We start from the raw sequence: 19,713 nt of genomic DNA on the forward strand, positions 1-19,713 counted from the left end.
ATGTTTTACATTCTTACCTATCCAAATCACAGTTTTCTATAATTACCTTATGTGATGCCATCATAAATGAAAATATTTAAGCACATTTAGTTCCAAAACACGTCTTGACTAGTAATTTGTCTGACACATGTACTGTTCACTGCTCCAAGAATTCTGGATTTGGAGGATAGAAGACATCAGGCATACTGTTCCATCCTCTCCAATTTGGATTCACTCATTTCTTTGAAACACCACTAAGCATAAATTAGTCTTTTATTTGTTGCTGTGAGCAGCTTTCTTTATGGATTAATCTCTTTGTTAAGATATCAACAAGTGATAAATCAGTTTGATTTGGGGTTTTTTTTCAGCTTTTGTTTTGATTACACTGTTTCAGTGGGGAATTTTGCATTTGTTTCTTTGCAATAATGACTAACCTACCTGAGCCCCGTGGCAGAAACACTGAGCTTCACAGCTCCCCTCTTCCTTCCAGGATCCCTTCAACAACGTCATCCGCACCACCATCGAAGCCATGGCTGCGGTGTTCGGGGGGACGCAGTCTCTGCACACCAATTCCTTTGACGAAGCCTTGGGGCTGCCCACAGTGAAGAGTGCTCGCATTGCCCGCAACACACAGATCATAATCCAGGAGGAATCAGGGATTCCCAAGGTGGCAGATCCCTGGGGGGGGTCTTACCTCATGGAGTGCCTCACCAACGATGTCTATGAAGCTGCTTTAAAGGTCAGTTTGCAAAACTTTCTCTGGGAAAATTTTAGGGATAGGAGTTTTGAGAAGTATCTTCTAAGGGACTGTGTGATAAATTGGTAACTTCTAATCAAGGAATTATTTTACACTTCTGCTTCAGTGATGTCTTTGTAAATAAACTTTACAAAACACAGTTTAGCACACAGAAGCATATAAAAAATGTTTAATGAAAATGTGGGTGGTAGGACAGGTACAAAGCTCAATTTTTAAACCTTGCTACTACTCACTATCTTGATCCTCTTCATTTCTCAGCTTATTGAGGAGGTAGAAGAAATGGGTGGAATGGCCAAAGCTGTTGCTGAGGGGATCCCCAAACTTCGTATTGAAGAGTGTGCAGCCCGGAGACAAGCCAGGATTGACTCTGGTAAGAGCCAGGGGATGAAAGAAGGGAAAGTTGCCAATAGAGTCCTTCAGTGTAACATTCTTTACAGACATGTTCATTGTGATTTTTTTCTCAGTTTAGGAGTAGCAGATTGTGAGTGCTACAACAAATGGTGATGGTTTTATGTCAGTGAAAGCTCTGGAAAGAGACAGAGTGTACAAAATACAGCACCAGTGTGAAAAGTCTTGTTTGACATCTTCAAGATTAGATTAGACAAAGCAGCAGAAACATCATTTTAAAGGAGTGTTTGTAGTCTTCAGGAGTGAATGGCTTGATTTCTGATAAGAGCTCTAAGATGTGATTCCTGAGTTTAAAAGCAGAAATGCCACCAGATGGCGATACTCACCGTAGCTGGCAAAATTCCTGGGTTTTTCTGGAAAACTGCCCGTTTTTCCTGAATGGTCAGATCACAGCAGAGGATGATACAGCTCCCTGTTTGCTATACATATGTGTATATACTCAAAGAGTAAGTATTTGTACGTGTGTGCTTAAAGCTCTATTCCACTCTTTGTCATCTGCATTCCAGTAGTAATCCAGGAACAGAAACTAGAAATAACTCAAACATGAAAGAAGTTATATGGATTTCTTTGTATGGAGGATAAATTTGAAGCAGGTCTTAATTAAGGCAAATAAAGAATAATCAGTAAAGTTCTGTGTTTTCTCTTGTAAGGTAAATTATTTAATGTTGCTTCAAAGAGTGTATTAATGTTATCAGGCACTGCAAATAAAAATATCTGGTAAGTCCATAATGATTGAAACCTAAAATATAATTTTCCAACATGATAAATTAATTTTTATGCACATGGAGTAGTTTTAGGTAGGAATTTCACTTTCTTATCTATCTGTTAAATCAGAAAAGTAAATGCAAAGCAGGAGATCAGCACTGCTGCATAGTTCTGTCAGATACACTTATGTAAGTTTAAAAAGAGAAAAATAGCCAATGTATTTTAGGGACTCATTACTAAATCAGTTTGCAAGATAAGTATTGTTCTATTTCTTTTTTTTTTTTTCTGCTGGAGTATTCACTGAGTTGAATGTTCATGCATTTAATCTCTCATCATAAAATCTGGAAAATACAGACTTAAATCTGTTCTATAAGAGCAGATTTTACATATTTGAAATGTGTATGGTTATATAAGCAAAGCAATGCATAATAATGCTAAAAATCTTCTTGTCCTGTTAACATGTCTTTTCACAATAGTTTGCAAATGTGTTTTGAGTTTCTGGTGTTTCCACTGGAAATAGGGTCTGAAGTAATTGTTGGAGTGAACAAATACCAGCTAGAGAAAGAGGAGACAGTGGAAGTTCTGGCCATTGATAACTCTGCAGTCCGTGCCAAGCAGATCGAGAAAATCAACAAGGTGAGAACAACTTTCTTAAAAATGAAACTTATTCTAATTGCAGACAGAGATTAAGTAAAGGCAGCTTGCCAGAAGTTTGACCTTCCAATTTATGAGAGTCCATTCTCGTCATTAGAAACTAGAATATATATCTGTATGTCCAGCCTTTAAAAATTGAGAGCTTTACATGATAGAAAGCGATGTTTTGCTCTAAAAGCCTGTAACATTGCTTAATCACTCACTGTTGGGTGCTTCTTGTCAAATGCTACTGAGTGTTACAGAGCCAGAAATCAACATCCACTTTCATAATCAGTGAAAACACAGATAAAATTGGTTTAGGGTTATGTTATGGACTTGTACACATTTTAAGGTTCGAGATGCCTTTTGACTTCTAATCTCATTGAAATAGGAAGTGGATATTGACAATTCCACATCCAGAATTAATATTTGAAATTAGTCTTCCACACTCGACTTCCCATTTCACTTTGTGGTTTCTTTGAACTGTCTCTCTCCTGCACTTTAGGTGAAAGCCAGCAGAGATGAAGCAGCAGCCCAGCAGTCCCTAGCTGCTCTCACACAATGTGCTGCCACTGGGGAAGGCAACTTACTTGCTCTGGCAGTGGAAGCAGCACGTGCCAGGTACTGGGGTTGAACAGCCAATTCTTATTTAAAGATTGTTGGTTCGTTTTCACCTTTTAACTTTTCTTGGGTGTGGTGTCAGCAAGATTGGAATTTTGGGGTTTTTCATTAGAGGTGGAAGTAAATAATGCCTGCAGTTTCACATTCTAAGACAAACTATTACTATATTACAACTTCTGAAGGCAATGCTTTAATTTCTGACAAGGAAGACTACGGATATAAATAATCTGATATGAAATTAGGCTGTTTGTACACATTCTGCTGTTTACAACTCATTCTTACCAGTTCCAGGATGTAATTGAGTTTCTCTGTCACTCAGCTGTTTCATGGGTGAAGGAGTTTAAGAAGTGTCTGAGATGTGAAAATGGATATTCACAGTCTTATCATGCTCTGTTGCTTCATCCTTCCTTGCACCACAGATTGGTGTGAAAACATTTTTTGGCTGAAGGAGAAATCAGTTTGCTTAGTCAGGCAAAGTTGTAAGAAATGTTCTTGAGCAGTGTTAGGCATCCTTAGAGTCCAGGGGAACAGTTCTTTTTTTCACCCAAGGTGCTTTTGAGGCTGTTTTCTTTCCTGTTTCAAGGTCAGCATCAGTCTCTAGAATAGATCCTGTCTGTCTGTTCCTTAATTAACTAAATGGCCCAAATATGGGCAAACCAAATTCATTCTATTGGAGTGCTGCCCTGTTTTTACTGTCAGGTCTCAAATTCCTTCATTCCCATTCCTAGAATACTTAATAACTGTATTTTAAATCTATTTAACCACAGCCTGTCAGGAATCTCCAGCAGTATGTCTACATTTGTCTTGGAAATGGGAAGGTCACAGGAGGGGAGTGTTGGATTTACAGCACTCCTAGTTTCTCTCCTTGGTGACCTTGTTTTTGTTAACTGTAAAAGCTTTAATGGACTGACAATGCACTTTGTAAGTTCCAACCACAGAACTCAATTCTGCCCCAAAACTATATATGGGATGTGACCACAAAAAGAAACTGTTGTGGCATCTGTGTTTGAAGGAGGATTGTGAGCTCTGGGAACATGTACAGGGAGCCTTCTTGTTGGGTGCAACGTGGGAAAAGGTTTCAAACTTAACACATTCACCCTTCACAAGCAGTAAACAAGTGGACCAGTGTTACCTGTATGAGAGGGACAGCTGCCTCTTTCCTGGCCAATGGAAAATGATGGATTATGAGCATGGTGTATTATAACTGACTTGGAATAAAATGAGTAGCACAGAATTATCAGTGCTGAACTATGGAAAAGTTTCCGTAGACTAGTACAGAGATTTCATTGCTGACAAACACGAGTAGAAAAGTTAATGTGGTTATTCTAACACAAGAAATAAGGCAGATCTGAAGTTACAGGCAATGAGAGCAGTACCTCCCTTCTCTGCTTCATGTCTCTTGAGAAACCCCATTATAGGAAAGTGGGATAGGTTACACAAAGTTCTTTCTCTTCTCCCTCACTTGCTGTGCTGTTTTTGTGTCCCTCTTCAGACTTGCAGTTCAGTGATGGAAAGGGAAGGCAGAAATGCAGTGTAGCAGCTTGTGCTTCTCCTTTTTCTTTTTCTGCCCAATCTGTGTCTCGTGGTACTTCCTCACCTGATTTCACACTGCTGCCTCTGCTTACTGGGGAAATGCAGAGAGGAGCAGCAGCAGCTGAGACTGAGCAGACCCGGTGCAGCTCTTACAGGCACAGTATGGTCATTGACTTTCTCCAAACTGGTGTTTAGGCTCTGCAGCTGGTTGTGAACCACTGGGAGAGAGTCACACACAAATACAGACTGATAAAAAGGATGCTGTATTCGTGGCTCCAGAGACAGCTATTCCATTGTGGCTGGATATGTGGCAGAGATTTTAAAAAGATAAAGTTTATTGGTTAACAGCAGGAAAGTATTCATGAGCAGTTTACAAGCAAAACTCCTGTTATTACTTAAAAGCATTAGATTTAAAGGGTTGCAGAGATTTGGGACACATTTTTCAAAACACAGGGATTTCAGAATCAGTGTCTATAGAAGAAAGAAGTGTGTTTAATTTTTGTACAGTACAAAAAAACAATTTCATCCCAGGCACCAGGTTATACCTTATTTATTTTTCATTTGTAACACGAAAATTTCTTTCACACTTTTACATAATAAGAACAGAATAACACACTAGAGCCATGCTGGGCTTTATTTAATACTGAGGTATACTCAGATACTGCTTCTGCAAAAGTTGAGGAGAAAGATTTATCTAAGCTTAGTTTTCTCTAGAAAAAAGATGTGTTTTATGCCACTGTAGCCCATCACCACACTGCCAGAAGTAAGCCTTCAATGTTTGTGCATGCAGTGTATTTATTTTGGGCTGCAATCTGTGATGTCTGGCACTCTGAAAGGGAGTCAGTATTTATAGACACTGTTTTTAAGTCTGCTGCAAACTTGCTTTTTAACCTTGGGGAAGCCACCTTCCCTAACATACTTTTGCAGTTTACTTTTCATTCTTTGTTAGAAGGCATAGAAAGCAATAATATTAATAAGATTATTTAGATGCTCTGAAAATGAAAACCTGATGGCACAGTGATTAACAGTGAGTCAAACAGAATTCCAGAAAGCCAGGGAAGGAGAAATGACAAAAATGGCCAAAACAGTATCAATAACATGAGTTTAAAATGTGTTTTCCAGAGTGATTCTGTCTTTAGGCAAAGCTGGCCAACTGTGAAAAGTGATGCCAGAGATAAGAGGCTATTTCAGATATCTGAGCTGTATAGATCTTGATATGTGATCACAAATGGATTTCTGACATTTTACCTTTGTATAGTTTACATTTGTAACTAAGTTTGCTGAGTATGAGCCAGCAAAAGAAGAAATTAGTTGAGGGGTCACAGGAAGTAAAATATCTCTCTGAAATTTACTGAAAGATTCAGTGAATGCAGCAGAAATTCATGCTTTGTTACTTTAGGGGCATGTGTGGCAGGTTTGCACGTGGTAGGAATCAGTACCTGCTGAAACTGCAGCAGAGGTGTGTGGACATGCAAGGTGCATCTTCTCCAGTCTTTCCTGAGCATTTTATATAAAAGCTTTAGAGAATGCTTAAGTTATTTTTGCCCCAGAGTAGTTTCTAGTTAAATCATAGAATCATTTAGGTTGGAAAATTCCTTTAAGACCATTGAGTCCAATCACTCACCCAGCACTGCTAATCCACTACTAACCCATGTCCTCAGGGGCCACATCTACAAGCTTTTAAATCCCTCCAGGGATGGGAACTCCACCACTGCCCTGGCCAGCCTTTGCTACTGCCTGACACCCGTTTCAGTGAAGGAATTTTTCTGAATTTCCAACCTAAGCCTCCCCTGGTACAACTTAGGGCCATTTCCTTTTGTCTTATCATTTGTTACATGGGAGAAGAGAGTAACCCCTACCTGGCTCCACCCTTATTTAGGGAGTTGTAGAGAATAAATATAATGTGGCAGGAGAAAATATGAATTCCAGAGGTTTGAAATGTGCTTGCTTAATTAGTTATATACTTAATACTGCTTTGATGTCTATATTTGTAAGCGCAGTTTTGAAGTGATTTAGAAGAGTAGTATTTTTATTTCCTTCCTTTGACAAAGTTTGCAGCAAGTTGTATTCACCAATTTTTCAATTGCTTTGGGATAGAGGCTGTTATTGCTGATGTTTGAAGACAGCACAGCCTAGTTTGCCTCTCTCACTTGTGCTACAGCAGAAGTATTATTTCAAACATGTACAGTGTGTCCAGTAGCAAACAAAACTTGTAACTTGCACATAAATTTCCCAGATCCTTCTGCATCTACTGGGTGAAGGAGCTGTGTCAGGAGTAGCGGAGAAGAATAAACACTAAAATAAAAGTATCAATGGAAAGGCAAATAAATTCCTGTTAAAATGTTAGATTTCAGTCTCTTCTGTATGTTCTTCCCTTTTTTTTTTCCTCTTGATTTATATTATGTATTTTAGCATGAGTCCAAATGCAGGATCTTTCAGTCTGAACCCAAAAAAAAAAAACCCATTCAGAAAATCTGATATAATTGCCATTCCCCATTGCCTTGCCAGCTGTAAATCAATTCTCACATGAGCAATAAAGTATTTTCTTAAAAATGCCTGTGCATGTTTTGACAGTGGGTGGCAGTGGGGTGAGCTGGATTTTCACAGTTGCAGCGCTGAAAGGGAAACCAATGTAAGTAAATTTGTCCAGCAGCAAGGCAAATGGTTGGGCCAGTGCCAGTGATGTCTGTGTTCTGTTTTCATTTCAGCCTGCTGATAACAGGAATGGTTTTTGTCTGTGCCTCAGGTGCACCGTGGGGGAGATAACAGATGCCATGAAGAAGGTGTTCGGGGAGCACAAAGCCAGCGACCGCATGGTGAGCGGGGCTTACCGCCAGGAGTTTGGGGAGAGTGATGAAATCCTTCATGCCATCAAGAGGTGAGAACTCTTCCCAGACAGCCAAACATGCAATGGCCTCACATTTAATCCAGGAGGTACATATGCTGCTGACTGTGCCCTAAAAAAACATTTCCCAAACCTGGTGACATCCCTGAGGAAAACAATGACCTGCAAAAGCCCTTTTAACCAGGAAAGTAGAATGGCAAGGATTAAGTACAATAAGACGAAGTCAAAACTTAATAGAACTTGTATTTGCTTGCAAATAAAATTCACTGAGGTGAAGTTATGATTTGAGGGTTTTGTTCAAATAGCCTAAGCTGCTGCAGGATTAAGAAACTGAGAAACATTGCCTGAAATCCCTGTACATTGGGTTGCTTCTTTTAAAGGCTGTGTAATAGTCATCTTTAAAATATTTCCAGCAGTTCGTACTACAAAACCTTGTTTTTATCTACCCATAAATTGTTCCTACAATTTCACTCTTACTGATGCTAAAATCTGTCTGGATATTCACATACAGCCTCCAATCTTTGGTTATTACTCATACCCCGATGGAGAAGGCATCCCAAGATGCTGGTATGTGTGAAAACAGTTGCCTTGTGGGTCTTTTCTCAGCTTCTGCCTTTATTGCTGCCCTCAGGGGTACAGAGCCTGAAATGCTGCTGTGGGAGATGATGCAGCACAAATCAGTCCCTGCTGTGCTGGGGCTTACCCTTAAGAGTTCAGGCTCTCCCGAAAGGGAATTGCTGATGGCTTTGCAGTGGTGATGATTAGATTGACTTGAAAGTAGTTGTGCTAGGAAATGTCACCATAGTTCTTTTATTTTAACTATTTAAATTTAACTATTTTTAATTATGCTTTTATGTGGAAGGGAACTGAACTAATCTTGATTTTCACCCTTGAAAATCAGGATGTAGCTCCCTTTCTTACATAGAATCACAGAACCATTTAGATTGGAAAAGACTTCTAAGATCAGCAAGTCCAGCCTGTAACCACAGATAGATGCTGGTGGTACTTGAATAATGAGCAGTATGATGACAGGTTAATATCTGAGGCTGTGATTACACAGTACCATCAATACAACAGAAATATGAACTGCCACTATCCAAAAAAAAGAGGGGCAATGGAACAAGTGCACAGAATAGGAGGTAAAATAATCCTTCCATGGACAGATTTTTACCCAGTGGAATGATAATGCACAATGTGATGTCCAGGACCCATCTCTGTGCAAGTACTTTTGAGATAATAGGTCATAATTATTCTTAAAAATTAAAAAATGTGTTTTGGTGAGTTGTAATTCAGCTTGTTAAACCCTCAGAGAATTCAGTAGTTTACCTGTTAGAAAGCAAAAGAATAAGGGAAGATTTTTTTAAAATGAAGAATATTTTATTTTTGAGGCTGCTAAGTACAAGAAGTGAGTTAGTAATAACATAACATGAATATTAACGTTGTGTGCAGATTGCACAGCCAAACCATGACTTAGAAGATCTTTTTATTTGCTGAAATTTTGCTACACTTGCATAAAGTGCTGGGGTTTTTTTGTGTGGGATTGCACTGTGACTTGCACTGACAGAATGCGTGTTTTCAACCAGAGTTAACAAGTTCGTGGACCATGAGGGCCGCAGGCCTCGTATCCTCGTTGCCAAGATGGGCCAGGATGGGCACGACAGAGGGGCCAAAGTCATCGCTACCGGCTTCGCTGACATCGGCTTTGACGTGGATATTGGCCCCCTGTTCCAGGTAGGCCTGAGCAGCGGGCAGAGCATTCCCTTTGCATCCCCTCTCCCTGGGCTGTGCCCAGCCCCGGGCTGGGCCCTGCCCTGTCCCCCGCGCTGTGTGCCCGCAGACCCCGCGGGAGGTGGCGCAGCAGGCCGTGGATGCAGACGTGCACTGTGTCGGGGTGAGCACGCTCGCCGCGGGGCACAAAACGCTGGTGCCTGAACTCATCAAGGAGCTCAACGCCCTGGGCCGGCCCGACATCCTGGTCATGTGTGGAGGAGTCATCCCCCCTCAGGTACAGGCAGCATCATTTCCATCGAGCTAAGAGACTGATCCGTCTCTGAGCTGTTGAGCTGTTTCCCCTGTTCTGTAATGTCAGAGCACTGAGGGCTTCTCTGTACAGTCACCAGGGCCAGCACAGGTCTGTAAGGTGGGATTCCCCTGATCTGATTTTCTATACACCATGCCCTGGTTTAACTTTGAGTGTTTGTGGGATGGAATATGCAGTTATGTTGTGAAAAGATGAGTTTCAGGGAGATGTTCTTTATGCTCTGTTGTTTCACATCACCAGTCCTTTCATATCATTGGTACAGGCTGGCTTCTGTCTTAAGAGGCCTTTTGACTTCCAGTGGTGGTTGGGAATAGCCACAGCCAGTGACTAAGGCCCCTGTCAGGTCCCATCACCCATAGGCTGCACATCTCATTTTTCAGCCTCTCCTCACCTTCACCATCATCAGGCAGGTGTTGCCTCTCATTCCCTCTGTCTCCCTCATTCTCCTAAACGGATGAGCAGTTTGTTGAATTCCCTTGCAATCAGATCTGTGTTTTCATCTTTAAATTTTCCTTAGCTAATGCACAATCTGCCTGTCTCCATCACCTTACAGCCATTCTCTGTCTATAGTGATCCAGAACTGATTTTGCACATAAACCTCCTGTTATTCCCTTTTTCCACACCTCTCCCTTTTCTAGGCAGTTAAGTAAGTTTTCAGGAATGATAGAATTCTAAACTGAACAAACTCATAGTATTTTTCTAGGAGACAATTTGTGTTTTGTCCAGTATCTCTCAATGGGATGCTAATACCCTGTGGTTGGTAAAGGTATAATATATCCTGTATAGAAGAAAGAGAAAATACAGAACTGCTTCCCAAGTCTTTTTGAAATTTCAGGACAGTCATAAAATTAGATTAATTCTAGATTGCAAGAGACCACTGGCAGTCATCTGCTCGAGCCCTTGTTTAAAGAAGTATTTTCAAAATTAGAAGTTAGATTAAATTTAGGTTAGGTTACTCAGACTCATATACAATTGACTGTTGAATACTTTCCAAGGATTGCCATTAGTCTGACTCTAAAGAAATAAACCCTTTCCTATGGATATTTTTTTTTCTACTTTCTAACTTCTACCCTTTTCCCGTTTCCTTGAAACTGTGCTGTCTCTCTCTGGGACTTGTTGCTTTCTCAGGCCCAGCATAGAGGACAGAGCATGAACCATTTATAAATCAATTACCAATTGTCTGTTTCACTGTTAACTACAGACCTTAAATCTCTTTTCCAACAGGATTATGACTTCCTGTATGAAGCCGGCGTTGCCAATGTGTTTGGTCCAGGCACTCGTATTCCAAAAGCAGCTGTGCAGGTGTTGGATGACATTGAGAAGTGCCTGGAGAAGAGGCAGCAATCCATGTGACTCTGAAATGTCACAACTCAGCAGCCTTACACCGACCACATGATTGTCAGCAAGGTGTGGCCAGCCACAAACCTCTGCTCCCACTGCCCCCTGGCCTCGTGTTTTGTGCTTTCTAAAAAAATTCTAAGCTCTCTGCTTGTTCTATTTGAGGATTATTTATATAGATACCCACAAGAAAATTTTATCTCTAGAACTATGATTTCAGGAAGCAAAGGGAATTCAAATAAGTTGTGTTTGGGGTTTTTTCCTCCAGATGTACTTATAAATAACTGCTGCAGCTCTTTGGTTGGTCTCTTCTGCATGCAGAGAACTTGTTTTGAATTTTTTTGATAGTTATAGTAGACCTAGAACTCTTCTGGCAGTATCACTCATCAGCAGAGATGGGATTGAATCCAGCAGCACTTTGATTTGAGAAATGGGGGCTTCTCAGGCAAGGGCAGTGATGGGGACAGAGTACAGTGCACAGCTGCTCCTATACAGGCTACTGCCATCTACAGCATTTGTATCTTATTAAGCCATTAAAATCAAACATTATCTAACTATAATTTTATAAAGAGAGTTATGTTGTGGCTGCCCCATCCCTGGAAGTGTTCAAGGCCAGTTTGAATAGGGCTTGGAGCAACCTGGGATAGTGGAAGGGGGTTGGAACAAGATGATCTTTCAGGTCCCTTCCCACCCAAACCACTCTATGATGCTGTGTTTCTCTGATTCTGTGAAGTTGTTCATCAAAGAGCTTGTGTTTTACATTAATGAGCACCAAAACTGTTATGTGGGTGAAAGAAGAATCCAAGACAAAGTTTAAGTTGCACAGTATTACTGGCAAAGTAATGGGGTGGAATCCAAGCCTTTGTAATGTTATCCTCGTGCTCTAACTTCTGGAATAATGACCTCTCTCAAATTTGATCTTTGTTCTGAAGTGAATCACATTTAATTTTGCAGATGGAAAATTGACCATTAACAGAAGTTTTCTATAAAAAAATCAGTAAGTTATTCCTGTGCCTTAATAGCCAGAGACTGCCTAGAAGCTTTTTCAAAATAAGGCATTGAAATTAAACTTATTTCAATACATATCAGAGTTTTAGTTGTGTTATCCAACTTTATACGTCATCATCTTTATATGATGGCTTAAAAAGTGTCATATCTTATGACTCTTGATATGTCATAAATGGAGTAAGGAGTTCCATTTATCCTCAATGGAAAGAAAAAAGCCAAAGGTGGCTGGCTCAGGTTGAGTGTCTGCATTGTAATCCTCCTCAGAGTGGTGAGAAAACTCCTAATATGTGAGAGGTCTGATCTGTTGGAGATTTTAGATTAATTTTTTTTTTGTATTGAGGTGGTTGTACTGGTGATTGCAAACATGAGGTGCCCAGACTCACTCCTGAACTCAGTGCTTGCATCCTGAAAAGACAGCACAGTCCACGGCTGGGTAGGAAATAACCATGGAATTATAATTTGACCATTAAATTACCTTCTCAAAACTTAAAAAAACAACCAAACAAACCTGGTGTTATGGTTCTACTGAATCAGCAAACTCTGTTCTCAGTTGCAGTCATGTCAGTGCTCTAGCCAGGGGGGAATTTGGGATCTCAGGAGCTCCCATGGAAGCTGTGAGAGCCAGGACTGCATCTGCAGGGTGACACTGCTAGGAAGGTCACGTGGGGAATGCCTTGTGTCATCCTGTACAGAAAACAGCTGCAGAGAAAGGGTGGTAAAACACTGGAACAGGCTGCCCAGGGAAGTGATGGAGTCACAATCCCTGGGAGTGTTTCAAAAATATGTGGATGTGGCACTGGAGGACGTGGTTTAGTGGTGAACACGGTGGTGATGCGTTGATGTTTGGACATGGTTTTAAAGGTCTTTTTCAACCTTAAGTGTTCCAACAGCTTCTGTGGCAGAAGAGCTGTTGTGCCTCAGCCAGCAACAGCTGAAGGACACAGTTCCTCCTGCTGAGAGCTTCCTTCCCTTCCCACTGTGCCATTTGGGACACACAGAAGGCATCCGTCACTGACTGCCACCTTTTCACCAAACCTCATCTGACCAAGGCTGCTCTGCTCCTTGGACTTGTGCTTGGAGGAGTTGGAGCTGCACCTCTGAGAGAGCAAGGAACCAGAGATCTCTAATTTTGGGAGCAGCCACATTCTCACCTTTTCCTGGCAGTGAACATTTCTTGCTCCCCATATGGTTTTCAGTCTGAATTGCTGAAAAAATACACACTCAGCTGTGTTTACTGCTAACAGTGTGTGCAACCTTGGTTTTCAGTCTGAATTGCTGGAAAAATACACACTCAGCTGTGTTTACTGCTAACAGTGTGTGCAACCTTTGGTTTTCCCTTGTGGCTGTTTTACTGGTAGGGCCAACAGTTGGCAGATAGATTGCATTAAATAAAATCAAAAGTATAGGAAAAAAATCAACAAAAATAATAAATGTCTTTTTACCTGAAAATAAGTTTAATTTACATGATTTTATGTTTGGTACATAAATCTATTTCCCCTAAAGTGGAGGCTTAAAGACAATATTTGAGAGTTGCTTAAAAATATATACTTAAATCTCTTTATTGACGTAAGATAGGGAGTGACAACCTCATTTCCTGCATCCCTGCTCCTTTGGGCCTGGGAGTGAGGCGGGGTTGACCCCATGCTGCACTTCAGGGAGCTGCAGCTCCCGGGTTCTGCACCTGCGGCGCCGCAGACAGACGGACGTTGTCCCTCCCACTCCACATGGTGGACACGGGATTCTCCACGGAGTTGTCGGAGCTGAAGTAGTGAACCCGCCAGGCACAGCAGCACTGCAGCCTCTTAACCTCGCAGCGGAAAGTCTTACTGAAGACGTAGTAAATGAAAGGGTTGTAGGCCGTGGAGGACTTGGCAAACAGGCATGGCAGCAGCGTCACCACGGGCTGCAGGGAGTGGCTGGAGTTAAAGATGGACCAGAAGCTGGTGGCTGCATAGGGAGTCCAGGAGCTCAGGAATCCCACTGAGATGAGCACGGCCATCTGCAAGGGAACAGAGCTGTTTGCAGCTGGCACAGACAGGGTGGGTGTGCATGGGGCCACGCCTGAACTGCAACAGCCGAAGCTGTGCTTGCTGGGCCCTTATGACAAGAGACACATTGAGGGGCTGGAGCGTGTCCAGAGAAGGGGACTGAGCTGGGAAAGGGTCTGGAGCACAGGTCTGATGAGGAGCAGCTGGGGGAGCTCAGCCTGGATAAAAGGAGAGTCAGGAGGAGCTTACACACTCTACAACTCCCTGGAGGGTAGAGCCAGGTGGGGGTCAGGCTGTGCTCCCAGGTAAAAAATGAAAGGACAAGAGGAAATGCCCTCAGGTTGCACCAGCGGATGTTTAGGTTGGATATTAGTAAGCATTTCTTTACGGGAAGGGTTGTCAGTCATTGGGACAGACTGCCCGGGGCTGTGGTGGAGTCACTGTCTTTAGCAATATTTAAAAAAATGTGTTGCTGTGGTGCTTAGGGGCATGGTTAAGTGGTGGGCCTCTCAGTGCTCAATTAATGGTTGGACCTGATGATCTTAGAGACCTTTCCCAGCCTGAATGATTCTGTGATTGTATCACTGGCCTCTAGAAAGCTTGGATCAATTCTGTTTTTCCACAAGAAATGCACTACTGAAGTCCATATTTGGAAAAAAAAAATACTATTTAATATTAATATATTAAAATACTGTTTCCACACAGAATTTCTGTGTAGGTGTCTGTAATTCCATGATTCTGTGAGCTGTGTATGAGCAGAGCCAGCTCTCTGCCAGCTCCTGATTACTGCATGCTCTTCCCATCACAAGTATAACTCACCAGGGTCAGCTTCTTCTCCAGTTTGGCTGCGTTGGGGATCCTGTCAATGTTCTGGATCTCCTGGTATGCTTTATGAACCTTCCAGGCAATCCCCAAGTAGCAGGCAACGATGGTCAGCGCAGGCAGGACCATGCACAGGAGGAACATGCTCAGGATGAAGGAGAAACCATTGGAGGAGTTGTGGAATTTGCTCCAGGCTATGGTACAAGAGATGCCAAAGGGCTCAGGGCCGTAGTAGCCCCAGCCCACCAAGGGCAGGATGGCCCAGAGCAAGGAGTAGAGCCAGATAAAAGCAATCAGGATGCAGACAGTGTTCTTGGTGATTTTGTTATCTGCAAGAAAGAAGAGCAAGCATTTATGGATCCCATCCCAGCCATGTGGGGGTTTGCCATAACTTCTCCTTAGACAGAAGGATGGTGGCTCCAGACATGCCTGGGCTGCTGCTGCAGGTCCCTAACCTTTGGGCTTCTAGAGAAACAGAGTGTCAGAGGGTTGGATGAGACATGAACACAGCCTTCAGTGCTCACCTAGAGCTCAGTAAGACAGGGAGATTTACAAGATCAATTTCACCTTGAATGTGCAGTAGTCCTAGCCCAGGAATGCCAGAAGAATATTCCTTCCTTTTAAATTCCAGTGTATCTGCCTGGATACAAATAGGAAGGGAAGGCAGTCTGGCCCAAGAAAACATTTGTGCTCTCCATTTTGAGGTAGTTTCACTTGATAAAACTGAGAAGTGAAAAGCCTCATTGTTTCATACAGAATTTAATCAGATTCCTCTGGGAACACCAGGATTTGGTACTCATTAAAATTGAGGTTTATTCTGCTGTTACTGACCTGATAATCCACGCCACATTCCACAAAGCACCTCCCAGAGCAGCCCAGCCCAACACAGCAGCACCGGGTGACCAGACGGGCGATTTACTCACTGTTGGATTTGGGTGAGTTGGTGACGAGGAATCGAATCACGGCCATGGCACACAGGGTCATCATGCTGCAGACTCCCAAGAGGAAACCCATCAGGGCATAGTACACACAGGAGGCGTCTCCCCCCAGCCAGGCGTGGCTCCAGGCAGAGGCGATGGCCAGCGGGTACATGCTGAGGGCCATCCCAATGTCTGCCACCGCCAGGTTCACTGTCAGCAGCTCTGGGGGCTTCAGCAGGGACGAGCGTTTCACAGCCGTGGCAAGGACGGCTGAATTGCCAAGGATTGTCAGGATGGCTGAAAGGGAAGGATGAACACACACAGGAATATCGCATGGTTAAGACGCCTGGAAAATCCACTGGAAGTATGTGAAGTGCCTGAGAGGGGCTACAAGAGAGCTGAGGAGGGACTTCTTACAAGAACATGTAGTGATAAGGGGAATGGCTTTAAACTGAAAGAGAGCAGGTCTAGGTTTGGTGTTAGGTGTCCTTCCCTGTGAGGGTGAGGAGGCCCTGGCACAGGGTGCCCTGAGGACCTGTGGCTGCTCCATCCCTGGAACTGTCCACGGCCAGGTTGGATGGGGCTTGCAACAACCCGGGCTAGCGGAAGGTGTCCCTGCCCATGGGAGGGTTTGGATTGTCCTTCACTGTCTGCCCATGTGCAAGGTCACTTTCTGTCTTTTTTACAAGCCCCCTTTAAGTGCTGGAAGGCCACAGTGAGATCTCCCTGTAGCCTTTTCCAGAGAGAACCCCGCAGCTCTCCCAGCCTTCTCCAGAGCAAAGGCGCTCCAACCCTCAGAGCACCTTTGTGGCCTCCTCTGGACCCACTCCAGCAGGTCCATGTGTTCCTTGCACTGAGAAAGAATATCCTCACTTCTCCTTCCTGCTGAAGTACTCCAGCCCTCCCAGCCAGCTGTCCCCTGCACTTCCCAAAGCCTTTCCTCTGTGTGACTTCCCTCATCTTCAACTGGAGCCCCAGCTCTGGGCTCTGAGCTGCCTGGGTGGTGGGCATGTGCTGGCTGGGCAGCTCAGAGTCCCTGCTGACCCTGAGAATTAGCATGACTGCTCTGGTGGTCTCTGAGAGCAGTGGGACCATGGGGGTTGTTTAGCCAGGGGTGTGCAACAGACCCAGAGCTTGCTTTGCAAAAGGAGCCGTCAGACATACATTATTCAGGTGTGCCACAGGCCTTCAAAGGGCTGGTGACAGCAGTGTCAGCAGTACATGCACCAAACAACTAATTTTCTCTCTTCTTTCAAGTGAACATGGTTCTGTAGCAACATTTTGATGAAAGATTTTTCTGAGAAGGTGTCCTCTAAAGTCAGACGTGAAAGAGGGAGACAGAAAAAGATTCTGTCATGTTCCCTTGTGGCTGTGAGTGCAGGAAGGCTGCATTTCCTCACTTGAAGTGCCCACAGAGGACTTAATAGAGGCACACACAGTAAAATGGAATAAATATATTGGCATAAGTACATAATCCTCCAAGTTGTCGAGAGAAAGGCTTAACTGAAATGGGGACACAAATCTGAGACCCCATGTCCCTCCTTAATTCACTTTCTGACCACACACCTTCTCTTGCCACCTCTGGCTGCCCTTGGAGGGTTCCCTGAGCTCTCAGGATCTCTGGGTCTGCACTCATGGGCTGATGCCCACGGGGGCTTGGCCACTTGCTGGCAGAGCAACCTGAGGCTCAGTGGGCAGAGCACTCTCCAGAGCCTTGGACATGGAACCATGGAATCATAGAATCCTTTGGATTGGAAAACACCTCTACGATCATCAGGTCCAACCATTCCCCAGCACTGACCAGGCCACCTCTAAAGCATGTCCCCAGATGCCACATCCACACAGCTTTTAAATCCTCCCAGGGATGGTGACTCCACCACTGCCCTGGGCAGCCTATTCCTATGCTTCACAGTCCTTTCCATGAAGAAACGTTTCCTAGCATCTAATCTAAACCTGCCCTGGTGCAACTTGAGGCAATTCCTTCTTGTCCTGTTACTTGTTATCCAGGAGCAGAGGCTGATCTCCCCTGGCTGTCCCCTCCTGTCAGGGAGTTGTGCACAGCCAGAAGGTCCCTCTGAGCCTCCTTTTCTCCAGGCCGAGCCCCTTTCCCAGCTCCCTCAGCCCCTCCTGGTGCCCCAGCCCCTTCCTTAGCTGAGTCACTCCAGCACTCCGGAGTCATTCTGTTTCTCACAGTGAGGGTCCCAAAACAGAACAACCCCAGGTTTCAGGAGGAAAAATGAACACAGTTCACCTTCTTCTGTAAAAACCCAACCTTACATAAGATGCAGGAAGCAGCTCTGTCATCAGAGGTGACACCCAGGCTCAGCCTCTCCTTCCCCTTGACTGAAGCTCTTCCCCTCCATCCCACACCTGTGGGCAGCTGCCTGGCACAGGACAGAATTGTAACTCTGGGACAGTAACCAAACAGCTGGTGCTGAATGCTGCTGCCCATGCCCTGGCCTTGTTCCTAATAAAAACATCATTTCGGGGCACAAACGTGCAGCCCAGTGAGGTGGCAAAGCTATGGATAAATAAATATGGATAAAAAAACCTGATTCCAGCTCAGCTCACTGCTTTGTTTCTGAGAGTCCCTGCAGGATGCAGTGAACCTGGCTGCCACACACGGCTCTGGATCTGAGGCTGGAAGTTGTGCCTGGAGTTTCAGTGCCTCGGAGTTCTTCAGGAGAGGTGTGAGACTGCAGCATGGTGGAACACTAACACAGGGAGCTCCAGCCTCCAGCCCTTTTTTGTTGCCCCGTCCCATTATTCCTTAACTGCATCTATGTATTTGCACTTCTGAGAGATGGGAGCTGACATCCTGACTTGAAAAAGCCCTTCATTTTTTGTAAACAGGGATTTTCTTACCCTGAGTTGTGCTCTGCTGTGCAGAACAAGAGGAAATACAAAGTGCTAAAGTCCAGCACATCTGCCCCCAGCTTCAGTATTAAAGCACGTGAAAATATAGGCTTGCCTTTCTTATGTCAACCAGAGTTTTCAAGAGAGCTGAAGGAAGGAATCTTACGTAAAATTCAGGTGGAAAGTATGCCTAAACAAGTTCCACTCCTCTCCAAATCTACGAGGGTAGAAAACAAATGCCTGTGTACATGCAAGAAGCAGACAAGGAAGAAAGCACTTAACTGAAGCTAGGGGCTGGTAGCTATCCCCACTTGTTTTCATTTTCACTCTGTCTGCAGCAGGACAAACAGGCTGCTGCAAAACCCAGAACTGCTATTTGGAAACACTTTGCTGCTCTGTAGCAGTGCATCCTAAGCAGAATGACACCTCTCCCACCAAGGGTCAGCCCACAGCTGCTTTCCCCTGACCATGGACTGAGCTGCCCTGGCTCAGTTCTCAGGGCTGAGATGCCACAGAAAGTGACACACAACTTATTTCAAGTACTTGTGATGCCACAGAGGCAGACTTGTGCTAGCCATTCTTCAGCATCAAAACAAAATATTCCAAATCCAAGAGTGCAGATTAATCCTGGCTGCCAACCAATTCTAAGGCACTAAGCAGGGGAAGCTGTGGGGAAATATTTGCTGCCATTTCCCTCCAGGTTCTTCTGCCTGACCATAGCACAGACAGGGAATCCCTGTATCCTGTTCCCTGTCTCCAGGCTAAAAAGCAGGCTGTGAACTCACCTATGATTAGAAGAAAGACCCCAGCTCCATAATCCACTACTGGGTGGAGTTTGGAAATGTACTGCTCCTCCATGGTCCCTTGTGGAGATGGGTGAAGGTTTTCAATCAAAGGTGAAGATGCTGCAGGAGCAAAGAGCTCGTCCTCATGGTTTGCCTGCTGCAGGTGGGAGCTGGTGTTGGGTGCTGGCAGTGCAGGGACCCTTCTGCTGCCTCCTTGTCCTGCCTGTGGTGTGGCAGGGCAGAAGCCTGGAGTGAGAGGAAGGATTTTCCCCTGAGAGGCAGAAAGCCAGGCAGAGATGCTGCCAGAGCAATCCCGCCTGCCTGGCTGGCAGAGCATCTCTCCTCCCACCCCTCCTCTCCCACCCTTTTGTTCCTTGGCTTGTCGGGAAGATTCACGATGCAAACCCCCTCAGATGAGCAAAAACTGATTGTTCTTCAGCAATCAGCAACTCTGGGAAATAAAGCCAGGCTGTG

General features: G+C 44.1%; 2 protein-coding genes across 3 annotated transcripts in view; one reads left to right on the forward strand and one right to left on the reverse strand.

Annotated features, from left to right (window-relative positions):
* The window catches only part of MMUT (methylmalonyl-CoA mutase), a 19,327-nt gene extending 6,007 nt beyond the window's left edge, over positions 1–13,320 (forward strand). For both annotated transcript variants that reach the window (XM_002189854.7, XM_030269912.4), the window contains exons 6-13: positions 470–718; positions 995–1,106; positions 2,370–2,485; positions 2,988–3,103; positions 7,383–7,514; positions 9,065–9,212; positions 9,319–9,486; positions 10,747–13,320. In XM_002189854.7, coding sequence (XP_002189890.5) covers positions 470–718; positions 995–1,106; positions 2,370–2,485; positions 2,988–3,103; positions 7,383–7,514; positions 9,065–9,212; positions 9,319–9,486; positions 10,747–10,875 — 1,170 coding nt within the window. In that variant the 3' untranslated portion in view covers positions 10,876–13,320. The remainder of the gene's footprint in view (positions 1–469; positions 719–994; positions 1,107–2,369; positions 2,486–2,987; positions 3,104–7,382; positions 7,515–9,064; positions 9,213–9,318; positions 9,487–10,746) is intronic.
* A 95-nt stretch (positions 13,321–13,415) lies between these two features.
* On the reverse strand, positions 13,416–19,459 carry LOC100217864 (opsin-5-like). The gene is made up of 4 exons (XM_002189830.5): positions 19,240–19,459; positions 15,602–15,895; positions 14,676–15,007; positions 13,416–13,867 (listed from the first exon to the last, which is right to left on the reverse strand). Exons 1-4 carry the CDS (start codon positions 19,310–19,312, stop codon positions 13,520–13,522), a joined length of 1,047 nt encoding a protein of 348 aa, XP_002189866.4. The 5' UTR covers positions 19,313–19,459; the 3' UTR covers positions 13,416–13,519.
* Between the last annotated feature and the right edge of the window lie 254 nt (positions 19,460–19,713).

Source organism: Taeniopygia guttata, chromosome 3 (genome assembly GCF_048771995.1).
Source record: "Taeniopygia guttata chromosome 3, bTaeGut7.mat, whole genome shotgun sequence".
NCBI lineage: Eukaryota > Metazoa > Chordata > Aves > Passeriformes > Estrildidae > Taeniopygia > Taeniopygia guttata.